The sequence below is a fragment of the Clupea harengus genome, chromosome 2, assembly GCF_900700415.2.
Source record: "Clupea harengus chromosome 2, Ch_v2.0.2, whole genome shotgun sequence".
Lineage (NCBI taxonomy): Eukaryota > Metazoa > Chordata > Actinopteri > Clupeiformes > Clupeidae > Clupea > Clupea harengus.
Window position 1 is genome coordinate 32,588,851 of NC_045153.1, and position 14,624 is coordinate 32,603,474.

At 41.7% G+C, this 14,624-nt stretch overlaps 1 protein-coding gene across 9 annotated transcripts in view; it reads right to left on the reverse strand.

Annotated features, from left to right (window-relative positions):
- Positions 1 to 14,624, reverse strand: part of mycbp2 (MYC binding protein 2) — a 108,788-nt gene that overhangs the window by 15,394 nt on the left and 78,770 nt on the right. For 5 of the 9 annotated variants that reach the window (XM_031561352.1, XM_031561388.1, XM_031561380.1 and 2 more), the window contains 12 exons: positions 12,094 to 13,716; positions 11,808 to 11,977; positions 11,086 to 11,330; positions 10,784 to 10,951; positions 10,513 to 10,667; positions 9,963 to 10,162; positions 9,703 to 9,852; positions 3,970 to 4,133; positions 1,928 to 2,084; positions 1,590 to 1,814; positions 1,262 to 1,327; positions 910 to 1,149 (listed from right to left, as the gene is read on the reverse strand). In XM_031561352.1, the coding sequence (XP_031417212.1) occupies positions 910 to 1,149; positions 1,262 to 1,327; positions 1,590 to 1,814; positions 1,928 to 2,084; positions 3,970 to 4,133; positions 9,703 to 9,852; positions 9,963 to 10,162; positions 10,513 to 10,667; positions 10,784 to 10,951; positions 11,086 to 11,330; positions 11,808 to 11,977; positions 12,094 to 13,716 (3,563 nt within the window). The remainder of the gene's footprint in view (positions 1 to 909; positions 1,150 to 1,261; positions 1,328 to 1,589; positions 1,815 to 1,927; positions 2,085 to 3,969; positions 4,134 to 9,702; positions 9,853 to 9,962; positions 10,163 to 10,512; positions 10,668 to 10,783; positions 10,952 to 11,085; positions 11,331 to 11,807; positions 11,978 to 12,093; positions 13,717 to 14,624) is intronic. The other 4 variants (XM_031561395.2, XM_031561371.1, XM_031561362.1 and 1 more) reach the window with 2 other exon arrangements.

A 14,624-nucleotide genomic window follows, 5' to 3' on the forward strand; every position in this document is an offset into this window, starting at 1 on the left:
ATTTTTGCCTTTATTTGTCCTTTCTAATTCCTTTTTCGCCTCCAGTACCATTTTTTGGTCTTTGTCGAGCAGTAGGCTCCTATGCCAGGTTTGTTTTAGCTAGTACACACTTTTTTTTTATCTGGATCTGGAAGTCCCATACAGGGCAAAAGTTTGGGCATCCCTGAGGAAAAACGTATTTATTGATTTCTGTAGTGAAATGAAGTAAATATAACCCCTGTGGCAAAAAGACATTTAAGACTGAATTTCTTCATATGATAATGCACTATTACTTTTTATTTCATGAACCTAAAAACAGAAAAAACTGAACAGTAATCATGGCTAAATAAAGAATGGATTAAAGTTACAGATCTGTTGTTTCACCAAAGGTGTTTATGGAGGAAAAGGAGCAGCATTTGATGAGAGGAACACAACTGTGGAAGTATCTATTCTGAGTTGTGGTTGCCTAGCAGCCATTGGTCCAGGAATCATCATATAAATAGATGGAATAACAGATTCCACTAAATATCGGGAAATTCTGGATGCGATTGTCATGAAATTACCATTCTGGAAAATTCTGAATGCAAATGTAATTTGTATCAATTTTTAAGTGAATTAAATGGAAATGAATGCCGCATTAATATCTGAAGAAAAACGTAACGTTTACTGTTTGTTGCAGGGTTTATTTACTTCTTTTCACTTCAGAAGACATTTTTTTTTTTCCAAAGGGGTGTCTAAATCTCTGCATACAACTGAAGCGGTGTGTACTTATGTGTAGTTATTTACAAGTACATAATCATTACACTATAAGTAGCTGATAGAGTTAAATCTTCCATCATATCTTCTATAATTCATATAATCAAAGGCAAATCATCTATTTGCTGAAAATAAACTTCATATAACAAGGGAAGACAGGCAGGGCCAACCAACCTGTGAGGTGATGAGGCGGAATACGCGAAGGGTCTCAGCTTCACAGTTCTTTTGCTGAGCAATGCCGGCAGAAATCTGCCCAGCTATTTTGATGGTCTCGCCATCCTTCCAGCCGAGCACCTTGACTTGCCGCACACGAAGTGTATTCTCAGGACCCTTCAGCTCAATCCTGATCACATGGTGGTCCCCTCCTGGAAGCTCACTGCTCACCCAGCCTATGTGACGAGAGTCCAGGTCCATCTGGAACATTAGAGAATAAAGGGTTAAGGTGACTAGAGCCAGTCTAATGATGGACATAGACATCTACATGGTAAGAAAAAGTTAAGGGATGCTTGATAAAACAAGTCCATACCTGCTTAATTCTGCAGAGGTCTTCAACAGTCTTCCCACACAAAAATGCCATAGATGTGACCTTGTTCTAAACATTTGAAAAGAAAAGACAAAAGACCATTCAGGGTAAATATATTCAAAATAATTTATACAAATAATGACACTCACTCACTCCAGCAAACACAAAACATCCCAAGGCTACAATATAGTTGAATAGCCAACACAGCACATTGATCACTTGGAAAAAAAAAACAAAAAAAAAACACATGGCTTATTTCTAACCAGGAAATCCTGAGTGGCACATTATCAACCTTAAATGTCACATCAAATGTAGAGGTGCATTTTCTTACCCCTATGTCTCGAGAATTGTCTATGTGAACACAGGCATAGGCTGCATTGATGCCTTTGACACAGTTTATGGTGATGCTCTTGGTCTTGTTCTTATCCTCATCTCCTGACTCCCAGAAAGTCTCTGTGGAACCATCGGTCAGGCTACCGATCATAGCAGGTCGTGAAGATGTCTTCATGTCCACAACATTGGTCAGGTCCTTCAAACAGGTCACCACACAAATCTCCTGCATGTACAGACAGCAATGAATCAAAGCCTTAGTGTATGTCTGACTTCAAGAATAACAGTCTTACATCAAGAATAAGTGTCTTACATCAAGAATAAGTGTCACCCTCCTACCTGACTAATGGCTTCATATCCTGACTGGACGCTGATGTTGAAGCTCTCTTCACTGTCTCCATCATCAGATTTGGACAGGATATTGTTAATGTGGTGGAAGACGTTGCTTTGGTGCAGGAACTGGTGATCAGATTGCTTAAACTTCAGGCTCCAGCACCTTCAAAGAGGGATTTGTGTTAGTATTCCTATTCAATTTCCATTCACATATGCATGCAGAGCAACAAACTTTACTTAACCAGACAAGTGAACCATATGTTGATTTCAACAACACAATCACTGACAAGACATTTGTTGACAGTAGAGCCCTGCTTCCTGCGTTGGAAGTCTTGGGCACATCTCACTAATGTGGAAGACCATAACTGCATGCTTAAGTCTCACATTGTACATTACTGAGACGCACAATTTGAATTATTGGGGGTAAAAAGAATATTTTCTTCTCAACAAAACCACAAAAGGACACCCATATAGAAACCCAAGCTGAGGAACTCTATCAACGACAAAATAATACAAAAATTGCATGAAAGAAAGCATTTAAAAAACGACATACTTAATTGGGGCAAGGGGAAGGGTTTCTCAAGACTGCAGCTGAATTGTAAGTAGCTGTTTGAGTTCAAATTTGAGTTGCTGTCAGTGTCTGGACCAGTAGCTTGATTGAGCACATGAACCTGTAATCTAGAGGGGCCAACTAAGATATCAGCAATGATGTTTGCTCTCATGTCGTTTTAATTGGATTGGCCTGATTTTTTGTGCCACACAGGGAAGCTGCTCCCACAACAGCTCAATACGATTAAGATCTTGTGAATGTACTGGCCAATCCATTACAGAGTATCAGTTCACTGCTACTTCCCTAAATCAGTGAATGATCTGGAGCAGTGCTTTGGGTTATTGTCCTCTTGTAGGCTGAAACTAACTTGAATAAAGCGCCGTCCACAGGCAAATAGTGCTCCTTGTTCAAGATTCCTTTTACTCTGTCCAAATGTGCCACTTTAGCAGCATGAAGGCTCTCACAGAGCATCAGATCTCATCTTTTCATCTATTCTGCACCACACACATGTTCTCCTCTATGACATCTCACACTTAGACTCTCCTCTCTGACATCTCACACTTAGACTTGTGTCCAGAACACCTCTCCCCAATCTTCTCCTCTATGACATCTCACACTTAAGACTCTCCTCTCTGACATCTCACACTTAGACTTGTGTCCAGAACACCTCTCCCCAATCTTCTCCTCTCTGACATCTCACACTTAGACTTGTGTCCAGAACACCTCTCCCCAATCTTCATCCATCCAGAGTCTATGTTCTATTGTCTAGTTTCATCTTTTCAGTTAATTGACCAGTCACAGACATGGATTGGAGATTTTTTTGTGGAATCATCTCAACAATGTTGAAGATGAGACTTTTTTGTGGGTCCTTTTTTAATAAAGCTGCCAGCTGAGGACCACAGCTCTTTCTGAAACTAAAGACTTAATCCTCACTTTTAGTGTTGTGCACAGTTGTGGCCTCACCCTTCACTTCCTGTCCTGATCACAGCTGAGAGGACAGTGAAGGACAGGGGGCACGCTTTGGAACAGGCGTGTGTGTTCATGATGAAGCTCATCAAATGCACTCAACTTTTGATTTATTCACTTTTTATTATCAATTATGTTCTTTACTTTTTTTATACAAAAAAAAATCTATTTTTAATCATATTTTTATCTGTTCACTTTGTCTTTATCATTATCTTTCCTTTGGATGTTTGTTTTGCTCTTTCACATTGAATTGCCTCTGTGTATGAAATGTGCTATATGAATAAACTTGCCTAGCCTTGTCGACTTGCAAGGTATCTCAGAGTGATGAAGTAAAAATAATGCATTATTTTAGACTGCTCCTGAAGTTAATATTAGCCGAGAGGATAAAATAATTTGCACCAGATAATAATAATCACAGATGTGGCACAAGATGCTGGAAAGAAGACTTGCATTCTGATAAATGCAGTGATGATGGCAAAAGGACGCAGTGAGGACAAGAACCTGCATGTCAGGAATTAAGAATGGCTCCTACCTGAGGGCCATCTGTTGTAATGAGCTGCCACTAGGCAATGACATCATGAGGTCAGAGATGGTTTGCAGCAGACGATGAAAGGTATGAGGAAGAGGGTTGGCTGCCTCTCCAGCAATAACAATATCTGAGAGAGGATGTTCGCACACTCCTAGGTCCTTCTCCTGCTGAAAAAAAGAAATACATCTTTATTTACATATTTATATGTACACAAGAACAATTTTGACAGCAAGTTCTACTCAATTCTTATGTTTGTATGCATTTTTTGATATTTAGAAGTGACATGTCAGTGGTAATGAATGTAGAGACATGAACAATGGTTGGAATCTGGAGTGGGACTGTGCTTCACACAACACAGATGGCTCAGCTACTATTACAGTCGCCCCCTAAAACCTCACTCCCATCCAGATCATGGCTCCCATGGAATCAGTTTTAAGAGAACCACAGCCCCAAGGAGGCTAAAAAGCATGGATGCTAAGCCTTGAGTTTACTCACTGTGCAGCTCCCACCAACTAGCTACAGTTACACCAGCAAAATAGTCAAGATTTTTGGGGTTCCGAATTAAAATGATCTCAACTTTGAAGTGACGACTGAGGCGATTACTAATGGGATTGAAGGTTAGTGTTGAATGACAAATTATAACAGGACTGGGTTCTCCAAAAGTTACCAGCAAGGAAATAACATCCACAACCATAGTCTTTCCATTATACTTTATATATATATACAAACTTGGTATATGTATTACAGAGAAAATAAAAAAAATAAAAAATAAAATAAAATAAACGTGGGTGAAATGCTTCCAGTTCACTGTTGACATGTGATTACAGACAAGCGACAAACTCGCTGGCCTACTTAGTATTTCAATCAGAGTTTGGAATGCTCACCGGCACTGAACGCTCAGGTAAAAAGCGCTGGGTGACGAGTGAATTGCTTTATATATGTACGGGGCTTAAGCCTGGAGAGGAGAACTGTCTCTGCTGGCATGTATACGTCTTTTCACTTCACAAGTTAGTGACGAACTGAACATGTTTTATCTCACTACCAACTATATTTTACTGCCGCAGTTTTTGCAAATATTTTTGTTCATAACATTTGTTTGTTTGTATTTATATGTAGCCTAAATGTAAGGTTGTAAGTTGAGTGAAATATAGATTATTATTGTAACCATTTTTACAGGTGCAGTACACAGGATCAGGACGGACGTGTCAGAGCAGGAGTGGGTATCGATATCTCAAAAGGACTAGAAGCAGAAACAGTGCCAAAAACAGGTGGAATAAGAATAATTAATAAATAAAACTGGATTGTGTTTGATGTTGAGCTTCCATTGTTTATATATTACTTCCGTTGCATTTCAAAAACGGACATTGTTCTTATTTAAATCACATTATTAACACCGATTTGGCAGTTTGCTCGCTACCTTAGCTATCTCATTTGTAATCGTTGTAATGGTGTTTAAGTAAATGCAAGTAACGCAACCATCATTAATCAAATCAAACTTTATTTATATAGCACATTTCATACCAAGAGACAACACAATGCGATTGACAAAAGGAAAATATCATTCTATCACTATAGCCCATTATAGCTACTACACCAGTCAAACTCAAGCGGGTCACAACCAGCAATGTTATCTGACATCAGTAATGGGCCAAGATAGGAATGGACGACAAAACTCGTTGTAATGTATGTTTACCTCCATTTATTACAATGTTTAAACATTGTTTTCTCATTAAATCATTGTATTGGGTGACCTATGTCTTTAATAGAAACACAACATTCAAATAAACTACACCTGCAATGTTGTCACTTTTGGAATCTCTTTCCTGATACGGGTGTATTTGTGCCAATTGTGAAACCATGCCTACAGAGCCTAAGAATATATGCTGCAGGGACATGCCACAGGTAGAATACATTCTTTGTGAATGACATTGTAATTATGCAGTCATCATCTGTTCTATATTCCATATCACTTACCCTTTCAAATTCTGAAAATACCTGTGTGCTTGAATGTGTTCTCACTACAGAATGCATTCAACACATATAGAGCAGACTATGGGCCTTTATGTTTTTGTAATTTCATTGTCGGTCATTTCTGTAATACGAATACGACTAAGGAAGAAAATACAATAAATGACTGTTCCCTCTGTCTTATTTTGTTTACTGCTCATCTTACATGTGTCAACTGTTAACATGTCACATACCAGACACTGAAAGCACATAAAACTTTATATAGACTTTTATTGTCAGAAAGACTGTCATTTCAAATGCCACCCAGCTTTTTAAACATAGTTATTCAATGCACTGGCTGGTACGGAAGAGCTGATTGTCTTTTTTGTATTACCTATATACAGACAAAGATCAGTAGCCATACCAGAAAAAAAAGATAAAATGTGTATCACCATTTATTGTTCCCTAAGTACCATGCACCCTTTGCTCGGCCATTACAGGTCTTTGGTACACAGAAGCTTAGTAAGCTGGAAACCCATTACAGGTCTTTGGTACACAGAAGCTTAGTAAGCTGGCTTTCTGGGCCAGAGAATCTGAGTAGTGCTGCCCTCCTGTGTGGTGCTACGGATACGGAGAGAGTTCCCTGATGCTCAAGGAAGGAACGTGGGATTCAGACCGGCCCTTCATTGAACCATGACACAAAGCTGGCTATCACTTCCAACTTGTCTGGTTTGTCAAACTGGGCAGAGAGATCTTCGGGGATGGGGAACTCCAGCACCTCATCCACATATGGGGCCGGGTCCTGAAAAACCTTGTCAAAGAAAACAAATTGTATAGTTTTTTTAATAATCCAATAACCTTGTTGCAGTGTTGCACATTTTTCACTTTTTAGTATTTATCTTATTTCCATGATTCGATTTAATATAAAGACCATTTAAAGAACATGAAGTAAAAGTATTTGAAGAAATGTATCCAATTAGAACTACTATCATACTGTACATTTATTTGAATTCTACACAAGTGTAGGTACAATAACACTGACCTACTATGCATGCACTACTTGCATCTTTCTCAAAAATCCTTATCAAATAATCATACAGCAAGTATTTTTACTTGTGCTGGAATATGTCCAAAACCCTAAACACACCCACAGTGACAAATCGTTTTGGTAACTGCCGGTGAGTCTCTAAGTTCTTGAGTATGCTCTACTCATAAAGGCTCTTAACCACGCCATTCATGAACAAATAAGTGCCCCGTCTAACATTTAAGTCAATGTAGTGTCGAAAGGTATCAATGGGAGAGCTAATGGTCTTGAACAATATATTCAGGGGGCCTGTTAGCAACCCCCACCATCCCAACACAAGCCCTTTTCACAAGGGAATGTCTATTTCACAGGAATCTTCATGCTGTTCGCGTTAGAATTTTTCGTTTTCATATGTACATGCTGACACAAATAACTCTCAACAGACATCCAACGCATTACTGTCCAAGTAAGCAAGTGTTCAACGTCATTAGTGACTGCACACACAGCAAACAGAGAAAAGAATCCTCAACACTGACCACATCATTAGCGACCGCATTGCTGGAGCTATACACCAGTTGGATGCCAGGGCTCTCAAACTAACGTACATACCCACACACAGCGAAAAAAGCCTGTTTGACAAATTCTACCTCACAGCAGAATACATTTCCACCAACCACTACATGATAGAGTGGCTAACCCCTACACCCAGCCTCTCATTTTACTATTAAAAACTATGGGAGCCAATGGATGCAGCAATTGACCCTAACAATTTTGAGAAAATTAACATTTAGCATTAACATACATCTATCCTAGGCTCTTACCTCAGCTGTAAGTGTTAGATTAACATACATCTATCCTAAGCTCTTACCTCAGCTGTAAGTGTTAGATTAACATACATCTATCCTAGGCTCTTACCTCAGCTGTAAGTGTTAGCTAGTGCTAAATGGGCAGAGGAACAAATACCAGAATTATTAAAATAAATACTTACATTTCCCCCGTCTGCAGTTCTGCGGCGGACAGTTGGTACTGATCCCTCTTTTAAGCACAACCTCATCGAGAGTCCAGCGTTATACAGTCAGATGAAAAGTGGTTAGCGCATACGGATGTGTGCTGTTCTGTGCAGCCGACCACGGAGCAATTGGAGTACCGAGTTTGCTTCATGGCGCTAGCTAGCGTATCCAGGAACAAAATGCCGCCGGATCGGGTGGTATGGGTGCGGTCCGAGGCCATGCAGAGAGACTCCATACATGGCGTTAGGGTGGTCTATTTCTAATGAGCGCCCCTTGGGACGTCACAGTGGGGAGAAAAAAGGGCTCACAGAATCGCAACTTTTCTGATATGGACAGCCCATAACAAACTGACTGGGTTGTCTTGTTTCAGCATTTTTGGGTTGGTAGGCATGCCAGATACCACAAATCTATGTGTAGATGTGAAATATTCATAATATCTCCCCTTTAAACAATGGGACATCAACGGAGCGAGGGCTTACTCTGAGTAAGTCCACCTTTCGCCTTCTTGAACACGTTCATTTAATGGTTGCAATTCCCACTGCAAGCATGTCAGAAGATTATCATTTATGGTACTAGGTCCCCAGAAGATCATTTCATCATTAGACTTAAACGTTTAGCTTCCATTCCCACATAAAACTAAATAAATGGTTTTCATTGTGAGTGGGAATGGGATTTTTGTGTGTGTGTGTGTGTGTGTGTGTGTGTGTGTGTGTGTGTGTGTGTGTGTGTGCATGGGGAGGGGGGAGGGTGTAAGTGTAGTAATTTTGCATGAAATGCCCATCCCTACTTCATACAACTTTTAAATGGCTAGTATTGCTCACACCACAACTACGGCATGACGTAATGTTCAAAAAAGTGCGCCTAATACATGAGTGCGTTCAATACACGGATTTGTTTTATAAAATTACATAAAATACTGTAATGCGTCTTATATACAGTGTGGCTAATAGTCGGGAAACGTTTTATAAGCTATACAAACTGTAACTTAACGTTTGTTTAACAGCGTTGGATTTTCTTGGGATTCCTTTGCTGATATTCAATTCAATTTTATTTATATAGCACCAAAACAATAGAATTGTCTCAAGGTGCTTTACAGAGCCCAGGGCCTGAACCCTCTTAGAGCAAGCACAATGGCGACAGGGGTAAGAAAAAAACTCCCTGTTAATCAGGAAGAAACCTTAAGCAGAAGCGCGGCACATAAGGGGGGACCCATCTGCTTGAGGTCGGCCGGGTATAATCTATATTAAATGGCAAATTGCCTATCTTGTGTTATTTCAGGTAGGAATGGTTGGAGAATGAAAATGAAAGGATTATACCATATGTGCAGAGTTAAAACAGATTGATAATGCAAGATCTCAGCTACTTGAATGACTGAGGGGCTTTTAAGCTTTTTAACTTTTGTGAAGAAGGAAAGAGCAATATTACCGTGGAACCACCTTGTTAAGGCGACCATGGTGATTGTGTGCGTCGTTGTTTGTCAGCACAGTAATAATGTAGGCTTTATAGAAAACAAACTTCACAATGATTGTAGCCTAAATGAAGTCATCACTTTACAGTGCTAGGGGCCGTCCCCACCAGTCTTGTGTCCTGTGTGGCTGAACTCTGAACCTTTAGTCTCATATATATAGAAGCGTTAGACTGTTTCAAAGTCATCATCTGTGCATTAACGAATGCGCCATTCCGCTTAATTGTAATTAATTGTTTTCACTGGCAATTTGTATCAATCAGTGTGACTAGTGCGGCCCTACGCCTAACCTGTTCCATATTGTCCTTGTTGGCTTTGCTCTCCTCATCCTCCTCTTCCTCCGGCTCAAAGGGTGAAGGGGTCAGAGATGCCACGAAATGCCACAGAATGTCATGGAGGGAGGTAGTCTGTATTACATTACACAACAGCCAGTTGAACGCCTGCAACACAACATAGACAGAAAAAAACTCAAGGCACTGAAACAATCTGATGTGGAAAAAGAAGAAACGTTCAATTATGTTTTCAAATGACAGAAAGGCTTAAGAGTTACCTCCATGGCAAAAACTCGGCAAGCCGACTTGCGTAGTGCATGCCTCATGGCAACCTCCAGGCCCTCCAAGTCGTGGTGCTGGATGACGAAGGCTAGCACAGGCCACTGGAAATTACGCTCACCTTTGCTAAGGGAGCCGTGAGCTGAGATCAGCCGAGAGAGCTCAGGAGAAGGGTGACGTAAGAGAGAGGAACCAACTTCTTTAGAGAGGGAGACAAAGAGATCAGGAGCAGTGGATCAAATTAAAGTGTATATGTCAAGATAAGCATGGGTATTCATTTGACATGTATGCACGGTATCAATCAGTTTAACTGATGGGTTAAAAAAAACAAAAAAAAAACATGTATAGACATTGGATTGTTTTGCTCAGTTAGAGAGCAACATCTCAACACTCCTCTGGTGACTTATAGCAGGTAGGAATACCCATTTATGGTATGACAACATCATTACTGGTCTATCATCATGTCCTATTGACCCCTAAGGCTTGACTCCAAACTTGGAGACAGCGCTTAAGCATCTGAACACAATCCTGTTGGAGGTACTAGTTTACCTGCATCCCCACTGTGAACCCTGCGTCTGGGAACAGCTTTGACTCTGGCTGGGGAAGAGTGCTGCTTGTCATACTCAGAGGCCACCACAGAGTAGGAACGCTGGAACACAGTCCTTTTGGCCGTGTCGCTGTCTGTGATGGGACTGGTCTCTAAACTATAGGGATAAAGTAAGTTTCTTAGGTAAGTTTGACATCACCAATAATTAAGTCTGGATGAAATACTGTACAGGATATTTAGCATATGATTAATCATTCTGAAGAGACCCATTACCTAGGAGGCATTGACTTCATGTTGGTCTCGGGCTCCTCAAATACGTTAGGACAGGCATCGGGTGTGACTGAAATGTAAGGTGCAGGGACTGATGTGGACCTCAGGTAGCGTAGCTCATCTTGAAACAAGCTGTCGTCCTGGTAGGACCCGAAGTTTTCAGTATGTTGCCTGTGAAGGTGTGCAAGACAGTATCAGTTTGACTCATTTAATGACATAAATATGCCTGAATACACACGCTTAATACATATATATCAACACATATGACATGACATTACAGTTGTGTAACATATGGGGTATTGTACCGTGCCAAGGTCTGCAAGTAGAGACAGCCAATTTTGTTGGGCATATCCTCAGAAACGCCCTCCTTAAGGCAGGGCAAGTGCCCATGGAAGGGCTTGGGTGGATGATGGCACAGCAGGCTGGGCTCTGCTGCACTGCTCAGGGACAGCAGGAAGAGGGCATTGGCGCGGATCACTTGGTGAGCTTCCATGGTGGGCAGCGCCCGCGGGGTCTTAACCTGCAGTGGCTTCTTCCTGGACTGCTTCACCTAGGATGTATTGATTGATTGTTTGTTATTGTGGTATTAGGGCCCATTTTTGAGGCCCATAGGCGAAAAAAAAACTCCAGGTGTGTCCCCGGGCTCCCCCCCAGATTTTTGCTTGTGTGCAACATAACCAAGTGTTAAGCGTTCTAGTGGCAATGCGCGGGACTACTACAGTTATAAATGTGTTAATAACTAGGTTGTTACATACATGACCTGTGATGACTGCATCAATTGTGACTGCACATAAAACACACCATTCCATGCTAATTAAAATAAAATAATGATTTGAGGATTTATCAGGTAAAGATTTCCAATAGAATCCTTGAATTTCAGTTTGAAAAAGAATTCTGAAGAATTATGTGGACAGACTTGCATAATAGGTCTGCTTCCACACAAAATGTTGAAACAATGTATGGAAAGGTTATGGGTATCCATTTCATATGCCGAGAGCTGTATTTCACATCTAGGACAGGTAGGTACCTTTTCTCTGGCTGCCGTCTGCTTCTCTCTGAGGTACTTCTCCCTGCAGCGATCACACACAAGGTACCAGGTGCTCCCACCAATGCCTCCGTCTCCACAATTACCAGCCCAACCCCCACAGAAATGGCCAATACTGTTATAACCTTGGCCTCCAGCATAACGACCACAACCTAACAAAAGACAGATGGTAGGTAAACATTAGTATTTGCTTCATTACTATAGAAATGAATCCCCTTTACATATGGGAGAACCGGTTACGACTGCTAAAGGGCTATTGAGTTCCTACCTGGATGCGCTTGTCTCATGTGGTAGGTGACTGGATAGGGATGGGACTCTCCACACAGTTCACAGATGGTGTCCTTCTCTGGGCCTCCCATGGCGAGTTGAGCCATCTCCCCAAACAAGTTTCCCCTGGGACGCACCTCTATCTTCTCTTTCTTCTTCTTTTCCTTTTTTGACTTCCTACTGTCCTTTTCGTTCTCCTTTTTCTTTAGGATAGCACTGGAACCTGGACTGGGGAAGATCATGTTCTGGGTAGCAGCTTTAATGGTCGCCATGGAGATGTCCTCCCAGAATGCCACCAGATGCTGCAGGGTGAGGGGCAAGATGGACTTTGATTTCATGGGAGAGTGACGGGTCATCTCATAGGACGACACGTGCTCTCCCTTGCCCTCCTCACACCTCTCCGGCAGCGGCGGCTCTTTGAGCATGGAGAGCACCTTGTTCTTATTGATGCTGCCCATCTTAGAGATGTCAGGCCCATGAGGGGAGATGTTGAACATGTTGAGAGCAGAGGAGATTTCCAGAGAGTGCCTGTTCTTAAGTTTGTTTTCCTTTGCGTCTATACTTTTCTGACAGGTAAGGGAACTGCGAATGGGAGCGTGCTCCTTGTTCAAGTCCGGATTAAATTTAAGGAAAGAGGAACAGGCCATGGCATCATGGACGATTCCCTCATGCCACAAGAAAGCAGCAAAAACAGCACGGGCACACTCTGCCACAGAGGGTGACATGGCCTGCTTGGCAGGCTCATGGCGCACAGTCTCCCCCTTAAAGAGTGGCACGGATTTGTCCTTTTTAGGGCGCAAATGTCTGCTTGAGGTTTTACGGCTAACTTTCGGTGAAGATCGGCTCTCCAGCTCTTCTTTCACAGGAGCCTTCCCAATGCTGAAATGCACCTTGCAGGAACCCTCATCGGCACTCTGCAGCTCAGCATTTTCATCATTTGTTTCATCGCTAGACAGCAAGGTGCCAGAGGTGCAAACCTCTACTACTTCACTGTGGAGGTTCTCCTGGACAACGTGGGGTGATGGCGTGCGGTTCTCCACATTGCTTCTACCTTTGCCACTTTCTTTAGGAGGGATTTTTGGCTTGGGTGAGGTGGACCTGCCTCTCAGAGGCTCCGTCAGTGGCACCTTCTTCTTCCGAAGGGTATCAGGGTCTAAAGTGTAGGAGTCAGACTTGGACCTCTCGCGAGGAGGGTCCAGCCGAGCCTTTGAACATGGACTACCTTTCAGAGGAAGATTCTTGTCATGGGGAGAAGTAGAGCGGGGAGAATTAGTGCAGGATGGGCTTGATCTACCGGAGTTGATGCCCTTCTGTTGTTTTGGAGAGGAGGAACGGGAACCTGGATTGGGCGATTCAGCCCGGAGGGTTGAAGTCCTTTCATCAGCCTTGAGGGCCTGAAGAGTGTTATGGTTGGGTGAGTGGGAACGGCTATGGCAGTCTGACTTCAGCTTTGCCGTGTCTGACTTCAAGATCAGGGCCTCACTGGCTGACAAGCTGTCGTTCTTGATTTTTGCGTGGTTGGAAAAATTCCGTCCAGAGTGGATGTCAGATTTAGTGAAGCATGTCTCTTGTCGCAGTTTCCCAGCCGGCAAAACAGGGCAGACGGTCAGGTTACCCCGGTCACCTGCACAGCATTAAAAGAGCACATATCTTAATGATGAGCAATATCAACATTATACCACATTAAGGTTTTCTACTTACTGTTTTACTCATTTAAAAGTGCAAAACAACCTCACAAATTCTACCAATTGAACCCATTCAAATGAACAAAATACACACAGCATGGGGGTTAAAGAACTCCTTAAACCATTAGAATTAAAAGAATGAAGTCAATCCATGAAATATTCAAACCCCCCTGCATCAAATTCAATCAAGAGATGTTTTTATTTTTAAATTAAAATGAAATAATTCAAATGTATATTTGTTTGATTAGAATAACAACACATTTTGGGCAAAACAAACAGAGAGAAGATAGTTTTGCCGAACAATAAAAAGAAAATAACCACCTTTTTTTTTTGCCATAAAATGTTTGTTCACCATATACCAGTACACTATAGGCCACATGTTTTAATGGTGCGTCCACACTAAAATCGTGTTGAGCACTTTTCTACACATAAAACGGTATTTATGAATATATACTTGCCAGGGAAAACACATGTACGTGTATCGCATCTCATCGTCACGTGTATATCATTTGCATGGTCTCCAGGTGGCATACACACTCTATTTGTGATTTGCAGATTGGCAACACCAAGACTAACTGTGGCAAGGCAAGTAGGGTATCCAGTCCGTGTATCAATATCTGCCGTCAAGAATTCTTGTGCACATATTGTTCCTTGTGTAAGCCTATTACTGTTGCAACTCAATTGTCAACGTATCTATTATGGCAGCTGTATCTGAAAAGATCACCCAGTTGACTTCAAAAGTAGAGGCCGGTACTAAAATGCATTTTGCACAATGTCAGATTTCCCTGACTGTACGTACTGGCTCCAAGAGTGGATGAGAAGTTTGTTCATTGAAAAACATTTCCAA